General features: G+C 43.8%; 1 protein-coding gene across 1 annotated transcript in view; it reads left to right on the top strand.

Annotated features, from left to right (window-relative positions):
• Positions 1-17,051, top strand: part of LOC145401115 (uncharacterized) — a 273,880-nt gene that overhangs the window by 203,132 nt on the left and 53,697 nt on the right. The window contains exon 17 of the mRNA XM_080273486.1: positions 16,203-16,448. Coding sequence (XP_080129612.1) covers positions 16,203-16,448 — 246 coding nt within the window. The remainder of the gene's footprint in view (positions 1-16,202; positions 16,449-17,051) is intronic.

The raw sequence follows: 17,051 nt of genomic DNA, 5'->3' as shown, positions 1-17,051 counted from the left end.
GTGTCAGCTGGTGGGGGTAAACAAGCCGTGACGTCATGTATACACACTAGAGGCTCACTCGCTGACTTCTAAGATGATCCTAGCAGACTTTCCGATTAGTGTTCCTTTTCCCTGGGCTTTTAGTTTAAAAGGGTACGGGAGAGAAAAGGACATAGATACAAAGGCCAGAAAATTACGTCAATTCACAGGCATGAGAGGAGCCGTGACATCATGCATACACACACTCCATACCTTCTAAGATGATCCTGGCAGACCTATCAGCTAGTGTTCCTTTTCCATAGGCAATAAGCCGGGAGGTTGGCGATCCCCCAGGGGTACACAACAGCTTTTCCAGGGGGTACTTTAACGGCTTGTAAAATATCATTATTGAAGATATTAATTTTGCTAAAAAGGTTAATGGCATGATATTAAAAAGTGAAAAACTACTTTAAATAACTCGCAGTTTATTATTGGATGCCATTATTAAAAAGCTGTGTTGTCACTGACGGCGTTGTAGCAGTGTGTTAATATTTGTTTGGTTGACAAAGTAATGACCATTTCAATAACCTTAAAAACAGTTAGTGTATTACCATTCTAAACTGGATTAGTGTGAAACGAGCATCATTCAGTAGTCGTTGCCACAGTGATGGGAGTACTTGTAGTTGATCTCATAACACAGGGGGTACATGGTAAGAAAAAGTTGGAGAACTCCTTCTTTAGGCCAAAAACCAGCTGGATGGAGAATTACATAGATAAGCAGACCGTAAAATTAGTTGGACTCGCAGATCAGAATTCATGTAAACAGAGAGAAAGCTCCTGATCGGTGGCCATCTTCCATAGGCTTTTGGACCGTATTCTAGGTGGCATAGGAGGCTTCGTGGGAGCCCTCTTTTAGCGACTGATTTGGCTTGTTACACTTTAACCTTCTTTATCATGCAATTTTTAGCACTTGAATATCGGTGTAGCTTGCATCATTAAAATACTGGAGGCTTCTGAGGAGCACTGTGCAGAATACCCCACTAAGGGAGAAGTGTTACGAAATCTCCAAATCCTCTTACAATACAACTTTTAGGTCATAACGGGTCAGAAGTGATAGTGCACAGATGCATACATACACAATCCAGAAAGAAACATTGATACCACGTACAGAAGCGATATTGGATGATGTAGTCTCTCTCTCTCTCTCTCTCTCTCTCTCTCTCTTAATACTGTCGGGTCAATTATGGCCTGGCTCTTAAAATGTGGGCGTTTAGGATAAGTGTCTTTCTTTATGACGATGTTTTGAAGTGTCGATTGTTTACTAATGTGACCGGCTAAGTTATGTTGTGGCTGTATGTATGTTTTTGGTTGGGATGACCCGTGTGTATGTGTGTGTGTGTGAGATAGATAGATAGATAGATAGATAGAGAGAGAGAGAGAGAGAGAATCCTTGTACAAGATGTTGGGTGACACAACAGGACAACATAAACATCACATCGCAACATAGAGTGTGTCCTACAAACTGACTCATCTTACGCAACACAACACCATCCCACACCTCATAACACACCCCACCGCACCCTCTTTGGTTGTTTGGCCCATATTTTAAGTGCCTTTGGAGAATTCGCAATGCCTCTTCACTAGTAATTTATTATTCTTACTACATCTCATATATTCCCTCGTCTGTATTTGTTGGCCTTGAAGAATTCCCAAATGCTACGTGTGCATAATGTCACTGAAAACGTTTGTCAGTGTTCAGTCTTATAAAAAATATCCATCTGTCCATCTGTCTATCTGTCGTACAGATTATGACGAAAGGAGTATAACTTGCTAACTCTCTCTCTCTCTCTCTCTCTTATCTCAGGAATTTCACGAGCCTGGGTTATTGTTTGTTCGTGTAAGTGTGTGTACGTGTAGGCTGCGTTTATCATGTTTGTGCTTCTGTTTCTTATGATTTGTTTGTGGTGTTTGTTGGTGACGAATCCTCAGATTTTTGCCTGTCGACGCTGAGGAAGGCAGTCTAATTTTACCTTGCCAAATGTTTAATGACTGTGATGTTTACTGTGAGTTTGGTGTTTATGCTCTCTCTCTCTCTCTCTCTCTCTCTCTCTCTCTCTCTCTCTCTCTCTCTCTTTGTCTATCTATGTATCTGTGTGCGTGTAGTAATCAGTGTGTGTATTTTAAAACAAGATTAGGGTAGACGCAGGCGGTTTCATCGATCTCTCATTCAAGTGAGAGGAGGAGTCGTAAGAGAGAAAGGGAGTGTGGAGAGAGAGAGAGAGAGAGAGAGAGAGAGAGAGAGAGAGAGAGAGAGAGAGAAGTAAACAAGAGCCCATGAGAGAAACAATGAAGAAAAATGAGATGTTAGAAGGGAAAAGGAGAGAAGAACGAGTAACACAGAGGAAGAGAGAGAGAGAGAGAACGAGTAACACAGAGGAAGAGAGAGAGAGAGAGAGAGAGAGAGAGAGAGAGATTGTGTGGGAGGGGGGGGGGTCGATGAATTGGATCATATAGGCAGTGGATGAGAAAAGAAATGGAATAAGACTGTAGGCGACTGACTGCGGAGGGACGAGGCAAAAATCATTACTTAAAAATAGACCAAGAGGAGAGAAGAAGCTGAAGGAAAGAGAGCTAAAATACAGTAAGAGAAGGATCCGAGAGAAAGATAAGAGAAAGAGAGGGTAGGAAAGATGAAATTGCATAAGATAAGAGACTGGTTTGCTGAAGAAAGAATGAGGGAGAGAATGGCAGAAGAAGAAGGGGAGATGTGTAAGAAGAGACGATGATAAAAGAGAGAGAGAGAGAGATGTGTAAGGAGAGGCGATGAGAGGGGGAGGGAAGGAGAAAAAAGATGAGTGAGGAAGAGTGGGAGGAAAATAATAAGGATGCTGATAAAAATATGTGTGTGTGTGTGTGTGTGTGTGTGTGTGAGAGAGAGAGAGAGAGAGAGAGAGAGAGAGAGAGAGAGAGAGAGAGAAATCGTGGAGAAGGAGGTTGGAGGGAAGAGAGAGGGAATCGAGTTATTGCTAACATGATACTGCGCATCACAGTTTTTTCCCTTTTCTTGTCGCATGTCCTTTTCTCATGTAGTAGGAGGGAGAGAGAGAGAGAGAGAGAGAGAGTGAGTGAGTGAGTGAGTGAGAGTGGTATTTCTGAATCATGAATAATAGATCGTCATGTTTCCAGGCATCTCTGTTTTATCCAATATCCACTTGTCGTGTAGAATGATAGATAGATAGATAATAAGTAGACAGTAACCTTTTGTATTAAAGTTAATTCACACTGAAGGTTCTAAGTCGTCACATTTTTAGATATATCTGTATTTTCTGTCCAATGTCCTCTTTTCCTGTATCATCATTATAACTTTCTTTGGTACAGCTAGTTTAGTTTCTCGTTTTTCCTACATTGTGCTTCATTTTTTCTGTGTCGTTTTCTCTGTTTTTGTAAGTTTTCTTTCTTAGGCCTGCTTCATTTTCCCACCTTTTTGCAGTTTGTGTTTTGTGTCCAACTCTCTAATCAAAGAGTTAATCGTTACACCCAGTCCTTCATTTATGCAACTTGTCAACTCTGGAACTGTTTCCCTCTGTATTTCCTACTTCCTATGATCTTCAGTCTTTCAGACGCACTGTGTCCAGGCATCTCGAAATGAACGGATCTTGAGTTTAGCTCTCTATTGTATTTTTTTTTTTTTTTTTTTTTTAAGGAGCGGTTTGCGGGCTCCTGGCCTTAGGTTCCTTCTTCCTTGCGTAAAAAAAAAAAAAATCATTTTCTCGTTTTTCATAGTTTGTGTTTCGTGCTTTTCAGTACCTAACCTTTTTCCGATTTTTAGGTGTTCTGGTTTTGAGCTAGTTTATTACCGGTATTCTGTATAAAAGGTCGTTAATTTTCCTACTTATTTCTCGGCTTGTGTTCCCAGCTTCGTGTAAAGCCCTGTCCAAGCAGCGTAAAAGTGAAAATGGTTTGTGTGTGAGAGTGTGAGTCATTGCTATCACAGAAGGGGAGATCAGTGGAGCTAAAGTGAGTGTGATTCTTAGAGTGGGTCGTGAAGGGTGTGTGTGTGGGATAGAGCAAGGTTAGACTGTAGTACGTCCACCTTAACTTGGCGCAGAGTTTCGTCGTCTTGCGGCCCATTTCACGTTCCTCAGCGAATTTAGATAGCTGTTTTGTTTTTCATGTTCTTGTTACTTTGGCCCCAGGCTTATCTAAAACGTGAACCTGGTGGATTGCATGCTTATAGCTGCCCTTCTGCGTCCGCCATCCTCTTTTGGTGGGAAAGGGAAGTACTTGAGGGACTTCTGTATTGCCAGGCAGTTGAGCCACATGGTCATATCGCTGCCACCACATGAAGGCGCCCTCTCCAACACCGGAATAAGAATGTGCAACGCCTCTGCATCCTTACATATACCACTTCTTCGTGACTACCACCATATTCTTGTGATCATTGTTACAGCTGAGTATTCAAGACGGATGAATGGCAGTTTTAGGCCACGTTTAATTGTAAAGAGCATAGTGTGTGCAGAGATGTTGAGAGTAGCAGCAGTACTGACATGAGTGTAATTGATACGTAAGTATGCAGACTGTGTGTGTGTGTGTGTGTGTGTGTGTGTGTGTGTGTGTGTGTGTGTGTGTGTGTGTGACCTTTTTTGTTGTACTCTGAGATGATGGGACTTGCTCACACACTTCTACAGTTTACATACACTCTTGGTGCTGTAGAGGGACGCCTTCGTGTGGTGGCATCGGTATAGTCGAGCTGCTCCTCTGCTCTGTTATACAAACGTCCTTCAGCTCCTTCACTCTCCCCCAAAAGGAGGATGGTAGATTGCAGGAGGGGGTTTCTTCGGCCTTCAGTCCACCGGGTTCACGTTCAGCTGAAACTGGGGCTGCTGCCACTATTACAGACATTCATACACCAATGGAACTTATTCTAGGTGACATAGGCGTCATAGCAATTTTTCCTTAGCGATTTATACACACTGAGGTGGTTTGGCCATGTGGAGAGGATGGAGGGTGAAAGACTGACGAAGAGAGTGTATGTGAGTGAGGTGGAGGGGGGAAGAGGGAGGGGGAGGCCGAGGATGAGATGGGGGGATGGGATGGAGAGGTATATGAGAGAGGGGTGTGTGAGTTGGGAGCAGGGCAGTGAAATGGCGGGGGACAGGACGACGTGGAGGCGATTTGTTTGTGGCCACCCGAAACGGGATTGAGGCGTCTGGCAATAGTTAGATAGATAGATTTATATTGGGTATTAAACCATAACGTTCTCTAGTATTTGATACATATCGTTGAGCATTGAACGTAGTTTGCATTAGTAACAGTCAAGAGGATAGTGAGTGTAATGAGCAGAGTAAATCAGTAGGGAAGAAGTGTTACGAAATCTCCAAAACCATCTAGAAAACGAGCCCTGGTTTCTACCTGCCTTGTACAGTTGACAACAAGTATTCGCTTCACGCATCCCTGATAATAAATCTGTTGATCTGTTTTATCCTAGAAATATATTGCCAGTCATAAACACTAATTATATTTGAATATTTACTAGATCATTTTTTTTTTTATATTGCTCAGGTTCCATGTTAAGTTACCAAAGCTTTGAACCACAACCTTAACATTGAACAACAGGTATTCTTTGACTGCGAACCCTGGCTTGTACTTAGGCGATGGGAAGGATTGAGGGTGAGCAGAATTAAGGCTGATGAGTGTGCATAATTTTGTTAGTTCCCTCATGGCTTACACCCCTTTAACCCATCACTCACACACACACACACACACACACACACACACACACACACACACACACACACACAATAACGCATCCTTTCTGCTTATATTTCATCCTCTCTCTCTCTCTCTCTCTCTCTCTCTCTCTCTCTCTCTCTCTCTCTCTCTCTCTCACGCAGCTGTGGATTAAATGGTTGCGTGTACACCAGCTGTGAATTGATGTAAGCTCCACCCATCACCACAACTATCATCATCATCAACATTCAACACTGCGACTTTCCCCTCACCATTAGCTTACCAACAATACACTCACCACTACCACGACCACGCTCACTAGCATTGATATTCATTCTCCATCATCATCATCATGATCATCATCATCATCACCAGCACAGTCACCACCATCACCATGTGTTGACACCATCATATACGTCCCTATCTATTACACCCATTGTCTCCATCACCAGCGTCCTCTTACACCACCACTACCGCCATCCTTACAAACCCACCACCATAGTCATCACAACCACCACCATAGTCACCACAACCACCACCATAGTCACCACAACCACCACCATTACGACTCCAACAACGACATTATGACAGTCATCACCAATATTACTCTTGTTACCGTCACATCCTTCTCCACCACCACCACCACCACCACCATAACCTCTACATCCATCATCAGTATCACTGTAACCATCATCATTTCTGCGACCATCACTTATTGTACCATCATCACTGTAGTTGCATCAGTCACCACAACCACCATCACCACATTCACCACTCACTACCACTGCCATCACCTCCATCACCACCATCACTCCTGCTCCTGCCACCAGTAAGATCCTTAAACTTTGAATATCCTTCCTAGTGCAAGAAACCACAATTTTGCCACAACTACCACACACCACAGTACCACACTATCCCTCCTACCACCACAGTATTACTCCCATGGCCCTATACCACAGCCACCACACTACCACACCTCTGCTACAACTGCCATGCCTATACCACAATTACCACACTCCCACAACAACCACACACCACAATTTACAGACCACTACCACCCACCACCACTCTAACATAACGCCCACACCACTGCAACTACAGCAACTACCACACTTTTACCATACTTTTGCCACACACTGTCACACCTCTGCCACAAACACCACGACCACCACATCCATTACACATTCCCACAACTACCACAATCCCCACAGTCCCACAAGACTACTAAAAACTGCAGCAGCTACCACACAACTACCACACACTACCATAGCTGTGGGATTCGACAGGGTGAGGCTAGAGAGAGGGGTTGTTACTGGTGTGGGAGACTGGGTGAGTGGTGTGGGAGGTGTGTGTGTGTGTGTGTGTGTGTGTGTGTGTGTGTGTGTGTGTGAATTATGTATGTTTTGTATTTTGTATGGTGCCGTATTTTGTGTAGGTTGTAGTGTGTGTGTGTGTGTGTGTGTGTGTGTGTGTGTGTGTGTGTGTGTGTGTGTGTGTTGATAAGAGAGTAAACTAATACCGTATGTGCTGTGTGTGTTGAAGTGTTTGCATGCGTGTGTGCACAAATGTTTTATGTTTATATGTGTACGTAAGTAAACGTGTGTCTACGTTGTGTGTGTTTGTGTACGTTAATGATATGTGTTTGTGTGTGTATGGAAGTTGTTCTGTTTTTGTCTCCTCGATGGTATGTGCCGGGGCGCTGTTGCATGTGTGTATTTGAGTCATTTTGTGTACGATGGAGTGATTGTGTGCGTGGAACTGGTCTGTGTGTGTGTGTGTGTGTGTGTGTGTGTGTGTGTGTGTGTGTGTGTGTCACTCAGAGATCTCCTTGTTGTCAAAGTGCCTCTTAGGAGTGAAGGGAATGGGCGGAGGGGGGGGGAAGGGGCAGATCCTTCTTATACACCTTTACACTACATACATACATATACATACATACCTACATGGTTTCATACATACTTACAGACGTACATAATTTCATACATACATGCATCCATACATACAGGCAGCCAGATAACTCATTCCACATTGATACACACTTACATGCACACACATACAATGGGTCTTACCTCCGTGTATCCACTCAAGCACCCTGTCATCCTGACGTCCATCCATCTATTCTAATATCCTGCATTCCAAGCTTGTCCATACATACATACATACATACATATTTACATACATACACACATTACATTTAAATACATCTTATCCTTTGCATCCATCAATCAAATCATTCACCAAACCAGACTCCTTATCCATACATCCGTATTGTATAGCATTTTGCTTCATATCAGACGATTATACTGTACTTAGAGAAGCTTAGGAACAAAATGAAACACGAAAGAAAGGTCAACAGGGAAAAGAAAAACTCACGATTAACGTTCTGGCCAAGCTTAAAGATCTTCGTGTTTTATTCCAACGTACGACGAACGATTATATTCATTTCACAAACACTGACTGCAGCCATAGTGTTAAGGCAGAGGAAGTTAGGTTCGGTAAGGATATAACTAGATGAGGTATTGGGGCAAGCAAATGTGGGGATGTGGGTAGGGGTGAGATTGGTGTGGTGTCTAGTTACGTAGGATAGTTTGGTTTAGACATAACTCTGTACAGTTAGGCTGGGATAAGTTAGACTGAGTTAGATTAGGTTAGACGGGAAGAGATAAAAGCAAGCAAATGTTAGGATGCTGGTGGTGGTGAGCTGATGAGCTGTCTGGTTAAGTTAGGCTAATTTAGATTGTTAGGTTAGGTTAGGCTAGGATAGGATAGTTTAGGTTATATTAAGTTAGATTTAGTAAGGGAATAACTAGGGGTATAGAGGCAAGCAAAGGTGGGGAGTGATAGTGGGGAGGGTGGTGGTGAGTTTGGTGTGGTGTCTGGTTAGGGAAGGCTCTGGTGGGCATAGTGGGTCCCTTGTTATGCCACAGAGAGAGAGCGGGAGAGAAAGAGAGAGAGAGAGATGGGAGAAACGTAGCAAAGAGAGAAGTATAACAGGGTTGGGAGAAACGTAGCCATGAGAGAGAGAGAGAGAGAGAGAGAGAGAGAGGGAGAGAGAGAGAGAGAGAGAGAGAGAGAGGAGAAACGTAGCAAAGAGAGAAGTGTAACAGGGTTGGAAGAAACGTAGCCAAGAGAGAGAGAGAGATGAAGGAGCGGGGAAGGACAAAAGAGGAGTGTGTGATAGGAGAATGACAGCAGAGAAGATAGAGGTTAGGTGACGCTCTGGCTCGGTCGGTACTACACTAACCTCACAGTCTAAAGACGTTCTGGAATGGGTCCACTGATTTTATGTGGTGGATGCTTACGCCTGTCCACAGCAATCTGATAACCAAACCTGCATCATACCACTACCTTCTGTCCTTCTGCTTGATCGCCTGTGCCTTGTATCTGTCTTACGATACCACTTCTGCTACATCTGTCTCCTTTTTCACTGCCTTTGCATTCTATCTGTCCTGCCATGATACTGTCTGCCAGCACTATCTTCTGTTTCACTGTCTGTCTTGTATCTGTTCTACACTCCTCCTGACCTATTCCATACCACTGTCTTCAGCCTCACCGCCTGTCTTAGTGTGTCTTATCTTCTAACCTACACCATACCCCTGTCTGCTACTACTACCTTCTGTTTCCCCGTCTATTCCTTGTGTCTGTCCTTCCCTCCTTCCGAATCCTGTATGACTTACCCCTTTAGAGAGAGGTGGTAGGGAAAAGAAATATAACAAGGGAAGAGGATGGAAAAAAGGATAGGAAAACAGAATGATGGTTGAGAAAGTGTAATAAAGGTACAGTATGATGATGATGATGATGATGATGATGATGATGATGATTATTATTATTATTACTATCATCATCATCATCACAGGGCTGAAATGGTAGAAGAGTAAAGTGAATTCAGCGATTAAGCTAATTCTCTCTCTCTCTCTCTCTCTCTCTCTCTCTCTCTCTCTCTCTCTCTCTCTTCTCTGACGTCACCTGCTGTTGTTGTTTATTATCGTTGAACCTCGCTATCTTGTTGCGTCGAGAAAGGCAGATGGATAGTTACATAGTTCTGATAGTGGGTGTAATCCCGGTTTGATAAGGTATTGGTGGATGGATATGTGGATGAATAGATGAGCTGGATCGTGGATGCATTTGAGTTTCAGTATATGGATGGATGGATGGATGGATGGTTGGACGGATGGATGAATTGGATGGTGGTGTTGTTGGTTGGATTGTGGATGGATGGATGAGTTGGATTGTGGTGTTTGTGTATGGATAAGTGGATGGATGGACGAAATGGATTGTGGATGCGTTTGCGTTTTGGATGGGTATGTGAGAGTGGATGAAGTAGTGGTTGGATCGATCGATGGATGGTTGATTGGGTGGAGAGGTGAATGGATGTTGTCTCAATGGAGAGGTGAATGGATGAATGAGTGATCTGGTAGTGAAGGGTTTGAAGGATTTGTTGAGTGGTGGTGGGTAAGTGGATGGACTGAAGGACAAAAAGTGGGAGGAGAAGAATGATGATGGGAAAGAAGATGAACGAGTGAAAGGATGAAGGAAAGTGAATGGAGATTGACGATGAAAAGACTGATGAAGGAAAGGGGATGGATAGACGGATGAGATGAAAAGACTGACGATTGAAACTGGATTGATGGAAGGGTGGATGAGGGATGGGTGGATGGGGTGGAATCGACAGGGGGAAGGTTAGGGAGGGGAAAGGTGAAAGAAAGGTGAATGAATACATGGAAAGAAGGTCGTTGGAAGAGGGGAAGAAATGAAAAATGTGTAACTGATAATGAATGGCTAGATGGATGGAAGAGTGGATGAGGGATAGGTGGATGGGGTGGAAGCGACGGGGGATGGAGAGGGTAGGGGGGGTTTACGGGCGGATACCCTCGTTGTGGACCATCCTGTGGGTCAAATCCGGCCACCCCTCTCACTCGGCGCGCTTCCTCCCTCAATCATTTCACTCTCGGCTCCCTTCCTTCACACTCACTAACCAGCTTCCTTCATTTACATCCTTCTTTCACCGCTTTTCGTCATCTTTCATCTTCTGTCGTTATGTTTCTCGTTGACCGAAATAGACCTCAGTTATTTATTTGTTTCTTACTTCTCACACACCGTTCTGCGTTTAATCATTAGCCCAAGCCAGTTTGCTTCGCCGTCTCTCAGCTGCCCATCAGTATACATAGAACACTGTTTGAATGTGTATAGCGAAGTTGCCCAATCTTTCAGGCGTTTGGAAGTTGGGCCATCACACACACATAAACACGTCCTTCTTTCATGGCAGGAGAGCTTGGAGCCGATAAAATGGTAGGTTGATTATGTGTTTGTTACTGGGCGTCTTATCCTGAGAGTGATGATCTGGGTGAAGATATATTCAACATTTCCATCTTTACCCAGTAAGAGCAACCCCATCTTGCAGCATATACAACCCTCCCTCATATATTTTCCACCTTCTCTCTCCTTGTTCTTGATCATCTTCCAGTCATCCTACTCTTTTACACTCTTCATTGATCTCATGAATAGCAACTGACAGCTTCATTGCCCGCTTGTATGGGGCCCAGCCACATCAACCCCCCATGCTAATCAGTATAATGAATTTCAAGGCCATCATTGTTGATTTAGGAGCAGCATAGTCTAGTTTCATTTAATACGGTGACGACGCTTACCAAGAGCATCTCGGAAAACAACTGTGAAACCTAAGCTTGAGAAGGGAGTAAGTGTTAGTATACATCCGAATAAACGGCAGGGGTAATGTGAAGCAGGGTGTCTTTTTTTCTTTTCTGTCTCTCTTCCCTGCTATATAGTGGTTAGTGGGAAAAGAAAGGGTTTGGCCAAGTCTCTCCGTAACACCCCTCCCCTCCCTCCCTTCCCATCATTGCACTTCTCGTTGGCGCCTCAAGAGAACTGGGGGAGAAAACAAAACTTCCTGCCTTTAAGAGTTCAGTGGTGCATCGTGCATTAATCTCCCCAGATGCGTTTGTTCCGCCAGACATTTAGTTTAGGCAAGAGGTTCTGTATGATCTAGTCTATACATTACTTAGATTTCTTTGGCTACCATTCGCTTCCCACAATTATTATTATTATTTTTTTTATTTATTTATTTATTTTTTTTTTGAGGGGGGAAGAGGAGATAGTGGAGACTTAAAAGTTTCATTCTCTCTCTCTCTCTCTCTCTCTCTCTCTCTCTCTCTCTCTCTCTCTCTCTCTCTCTCTCAAGACAGAAGCCCTCAACTTAATGCTTCAAGTTCTAAGTGTGCCTCTGATTTACACGCATCCTCCTTCAGGCTCATACATCAGGGACGTGAGGGGCACAGAACCGTCCCTCCTCATATCTTAAATCCATACTGGTTATCTGCCTTAACGACCCTTGTTTGGTCGATAATCGTATGACTATTAATTCACGTGCTTCCTACCTTGCTTCTTCGTATTATTATTATCAGTAATAGTATTAGTGTTAGTATTATTAGTATTACCATCTCCTTCACCTCCCGGGAACATCATCAAATAATCAAGTATTCCCTTCAGCGCCTTCAGTAATGATGTTCGAGCTTCATTATCTTAATTCAAAGGGCTTACCCAGGAGCCATATCCTTTAAGTTGAGCTTCATTAGAGCCAGTGCACATTCCCTCATGTCAGAGGGTTTTCATAACACTCCATTCAGCACGTCAGTAGAGCTTCAGCACACACACACACACACACACACACACACACACACACACACACACACACACACACACACACACACACACACACACACACACACACACACACACACACACACACCTTTACCACGCAGGGAACTCACCAAACACTCCCTCAACCCCTTCAGTGTAGGTATCAGTGCCCTTCGTCTGCTTCCTGCCGTCAAGTACGCAGTGGTGCCGACGTTTCCTGCCCTCACTTCCTCGCGCCCGTCGGGGTACACTGCGTTGTTCCTGTCTCGTGCTGGGGACTGTTGGGGGGAGGGGGATTGTCTGTCCTTTGACCCCTGGTTCTAATCACTATATCCGACCATACCTGCTAAGAGAGAGAGAGAGAGTATGGGTTCCTGTCGCGTGCTGGGGTCTTTGTCGTTTGACCTGCGCTACTGATCGTCATTTCCGACTTCTTCTTTTTTTTTTCGTTTTTCGGACTGACAGACAGATAGACTATTATCTCATCTTACCATTAAGCATCTTATGACGTAACATCACCTCGTATGATTTTACATGTCATCACAATGCATCACATCTCTTCACATATGCATCTCATAAAACACCATCACCTCACTTCACCTCACCTCGCATGATCCTATATTTAATCATTTCACATCTTATTGTATACATGCACATCTCACTTTACATCCCATATCATGACCTAATATCGCATATCGCCGTATTTCACCTTGATTCATTTAACATCTGTAGGCTACTCTTTTTTACTCAGACTCGGCCAAAACTTGCTTTCTATTAGTCTTGAATGTGAATCCTGATAATAGTTAGTTAGATTTCGAAGCTAGTCACGAAAACGAGCTGTCTGACGATGTAGAGCCGCGACATTGTCTTTCCTGTACGTGAAATAGCTACGAAAGGACGAAGTATCAGAGCCAAGTTAAGGTGATAGAACTGCAGGTCACTTCACCTCACCTCAGATCACTTCACATCTCATCTGTTCTCACAGTTAAATTATTTAGTTATCATTTCATCACAGCAATTAATGTATCTTCGTATCAGCTGCCATCACCTCACCTTCTTGCTATCTTATCACTGATCTCAATGGAGTCCTTGTGATCCTGTGGTAACCATCTTTGAAATGAGAGAGAGAGAGAGACTTGGTATGTGCTACACCAGTTTGTCATCAAGGACTTGAGAGAGAGAGAGAGAGAGAGAGAGAGAGAGAGAGCGGGGGGGGAGGACGGAGAAGAGAGATGATATGTGCGACACCAGTTTGTCATCAAGGACTTAGGGAGAGAGAGAGAGAGAGAGAGAGAGAGAGAGAGAGAGAGAGGATTCTTTTTAGTTTGCCCTTCTTCATCCTCTCCCTCTAACAACTCTTCCCATCCGACGCCCAGAAAGGGAAGCTCTCTCTCTCTCTCTCTCTCTCTCTCTCTCTCTCTCTCTCTCTCTCTCTCTCTCTCTCTCAAATAGGATTTCCTTTCCTACCTATATTTATCCATCGACCGATCTGGCTTGACGTAGGATCTTCACTCTCTCTCTCTCTCTCTCTCTCTCTCTCTCTCTCCAGCATCCTCTTGTCAGGGAAATGTGATTTGTGGAATTGGTAAATCAGTTTTAGGTTACTGGACGTCGTGGAACGGAGGGGGGGGGGAGGGAACGCGCATCCGGACCTACGACCATCTCTACCTACCACTTTTACACCACAATTCAGCCACCTACCACAATCCTACCACTGCTGTTTGTTTGTTTGTTTTTCGGTCTCGACTTTGTGAATATTGTGTGGCAAGTAATGCTGGCAAATCGGTTAAAAACACACCTTATGAAGCGGAGGTCTTTGTTGTACTGAGCTCTGTCAAGTTAGGGCGACTGCTGCCACCACTGTCATCATCATCATCGTCATCTGCGCCACTGTCACCTCCACCACCACCATTATTTGCTGCCACCACCACCAACCCTATCACCATCATCTCTAATACAACCGCTACCACAGTCAGCAGCATCAGTACCATTACGACCAGCAGTGCCTCAACAGCAGCTACTACTTCATCACATCTGCTATTGCTACTGCTACTACTACTACTACTACAACCACTGCCACCATTACCACCACCACCACCACCACCACCATCACATTTGCTTTCTCCCTAGGCCCACCACAACTACCACCACCATCACCATTGGCCACAATCACCTCCATCATTGTAACAAACATCTTCCTTATCACCCTGTCCGCCTCTTCCTGTCTTCTCCTTCCTCTTCTTCTTCCTCTTGAATCCACTTATTTTCCCTTATAATAATAGTGACATTTTTAGTTGTATTGTTCCCCCCCAACCCCCCCCCTCTCTCTCTCTCTCTCTCTCTCTCTCTCTCTAAGTGCCAATCCCTTCATATCCCTCATATCCCGTCTATATGCAGTCTTCCGTGTGTATTTCCGTCCATCACACCGATTTGCAAGATTTCTCCATAACGCCATGTGTGTCCCTTTTAGATGAACACGTGTCGTTCCGTCTAGCTGTCATTTTTTCATAGCTACCTATTTTACTGGTTTTATCTTTTTGTGTCTGCTTATGATTTTACCTCCATTTATCTGTATCTTCCTCTGCTTGCATAGATAGATGGATTGATCGATAGTGACCGCCTAGAGCAGCAGCTATAATATGACCAGAGAGGAACCTTGATAGTTATGAAGGAACACAGAAAAGGAACGAAAGCTTTAAAGGGCAATTCGAAAGATATGAGACTTGTGCAAGACAATTTTAGGCCTTTATCTTAACTGCAGGCTTTCGCGTGTTTACCTGTGTATTCACCTCAGGCTTACATTATCTGTGTAATTCTCTGTCTCTTCCTTCAGTCTCTCCGCTTGTATAACTCTCACAGTCAGGTCATTACCTTGCCTGTTTCTGTATCTTTTCCTGTTAGTTATCCTTTTGTCTATGTGTCTATCATTCAGTCTTTTATCAAGGTTTGTCTCATCTGTTTTTGCCATTATAATCTTACATGATCTGTTATTGTCATTTTCGTCTGTCGACTTATATTTATATTTGTTCAGTATCTTAGCAATCGTTAGTATATAAGTAGCAGGCTTTCTTTATGTCTGTCTGCATCTTTTTATCGATTTGTCAGTGTGTTTATGCATTTTTCAACCAGTCCTTTTCTTTTAGTATTCTTATCATTCACTTCCTGTCCATTTGTCTATTTATATCCATCTATCTTTCTACTATACATCTATCGCAATCTCTACTTATCTATTTATATATCTATCAGTCAATCAGTCTATCTGTTTGTCTGTCTGTCTTATGTTTCGGTCTGTCTGTCCACGTGTTTGTCACCATGTCGCAACCTGGACATAATGAATATCCTCGTCACGTTATCACTAGACATTTTTTGCCCTGAGGGTGTTTTAAGACAGGAATGGATGAGCTCCCTCTCTAGCTATCAGTCTGTCTGTCTATCTATCTATCTGTTATCTACTCATATCTTAAATTTTTTTTACTTAGTTATATCTCACTCACTGAAAGACAAACAGCAATGTCCAGTAACCACTGCATCACTCTGACTTTCATCTCTAGTTTCATTCTTGCCACCACCAAGTTGTTTGGTTCGTCTTAAGGGATATCTGAGGTTGCAAAGGGATTAAGTAGCAACATAATCCTTCCTTATTTTAACTAATTACTCTCTTTCCATCCCCTTCTTTATTTTTACCCTCTTCTAAACATGCTCCTCTCATCGTGGCCCACCAGATGGAGCACGGTAAAGCGACGGAGCTTGGAGCATGACCACAACTCGCCCTAGTCCGCCTCTCTAATTTGCCCTTTTCTCCCTAAATTTAGTACCGGTATAGTCATCATTTTTATCAACTTTGCTTCCTGACCCCACAGACGGAGCATGGTGGAGCTGCGGAGCCTGGAGCATGACCAGGACTCCTCCTCCTCCTCCTCCGGCGCCTCCTCCAGCTCGGAATCCTCCTGCCACGACGGACGAGCCGAGATGGACGCGGCCCAGATCCTCCAGCAGTCGCCGCTCTTCAGGAACAGGACCGCCTCGCCCTCGCCCTCCGCCACCTCGCCCGACAGGAGGGACACAGCCAGAAGCTCCTCGCCCATCACACACTCCATCAATGCCAGGTTAGACTGAACATTAGTTTTTCATTTACCATATTGCTGCCTGTCTGATGGAACCAAGATTCCGTCCGACAAGCGTTCGTTGAGCTTGAATGCCGATGGCTGGCATGAATGCCGTACCCTGCATTTGGAGTAAATTTGCAGTTTCGAGCACACCGTGACGCGAACATGAAACCATGGTTTTTCCAGTAGTTTAGGTGTGATTTATTTGAATTTAATATCGTGTCCGTCACATACCGTATCACGCGTTTTGGAGATACAACCCACCCACATCACAACAAACATGCAACTTTTATCGGGAACAGATGACAAAATTCAACTGATCACAGCAAAAACAATCGGAATACCTAGGTTTCAGTGTTAATCTGGTCTGACCTAACCTAACCTAACCATAGCTTAACCACAGCACGTTATTTCGGGTTCAGGACAATTGTGACCTCAGTGTAGAACAGTACCTCCAGTGTATACAAACGCGAATACTCTTATTGTAAGAAAATTAAAGTTCATTTGTGACGGAGGTAGTATTAAAAAGCTGTTACAATTAAAGGTTTATGCTCTGAAAATAATCTAATGTTGCTGGCGTGTGGTCGAAGCTGTAATAATGCA

The sequence above is a fragment of the Coenobita brevimanus genome, chromosome 54 (genome assembly GCF_032717465.1).
Source record: "Coenobita brevimanus isolate Jiangsu-jjx chromosome 54, ASM3271746v2, whole genome shotgun sequence".
NCBI lineage: Eukaryota > Metazoa > Arthropoda > Malacostraca > Decapoda > Coenobitidae > Coenobita > Coenobita brevimanus.
This window is presented reverse-complemented; position numbering and strand designations above follow the sequence as displayed.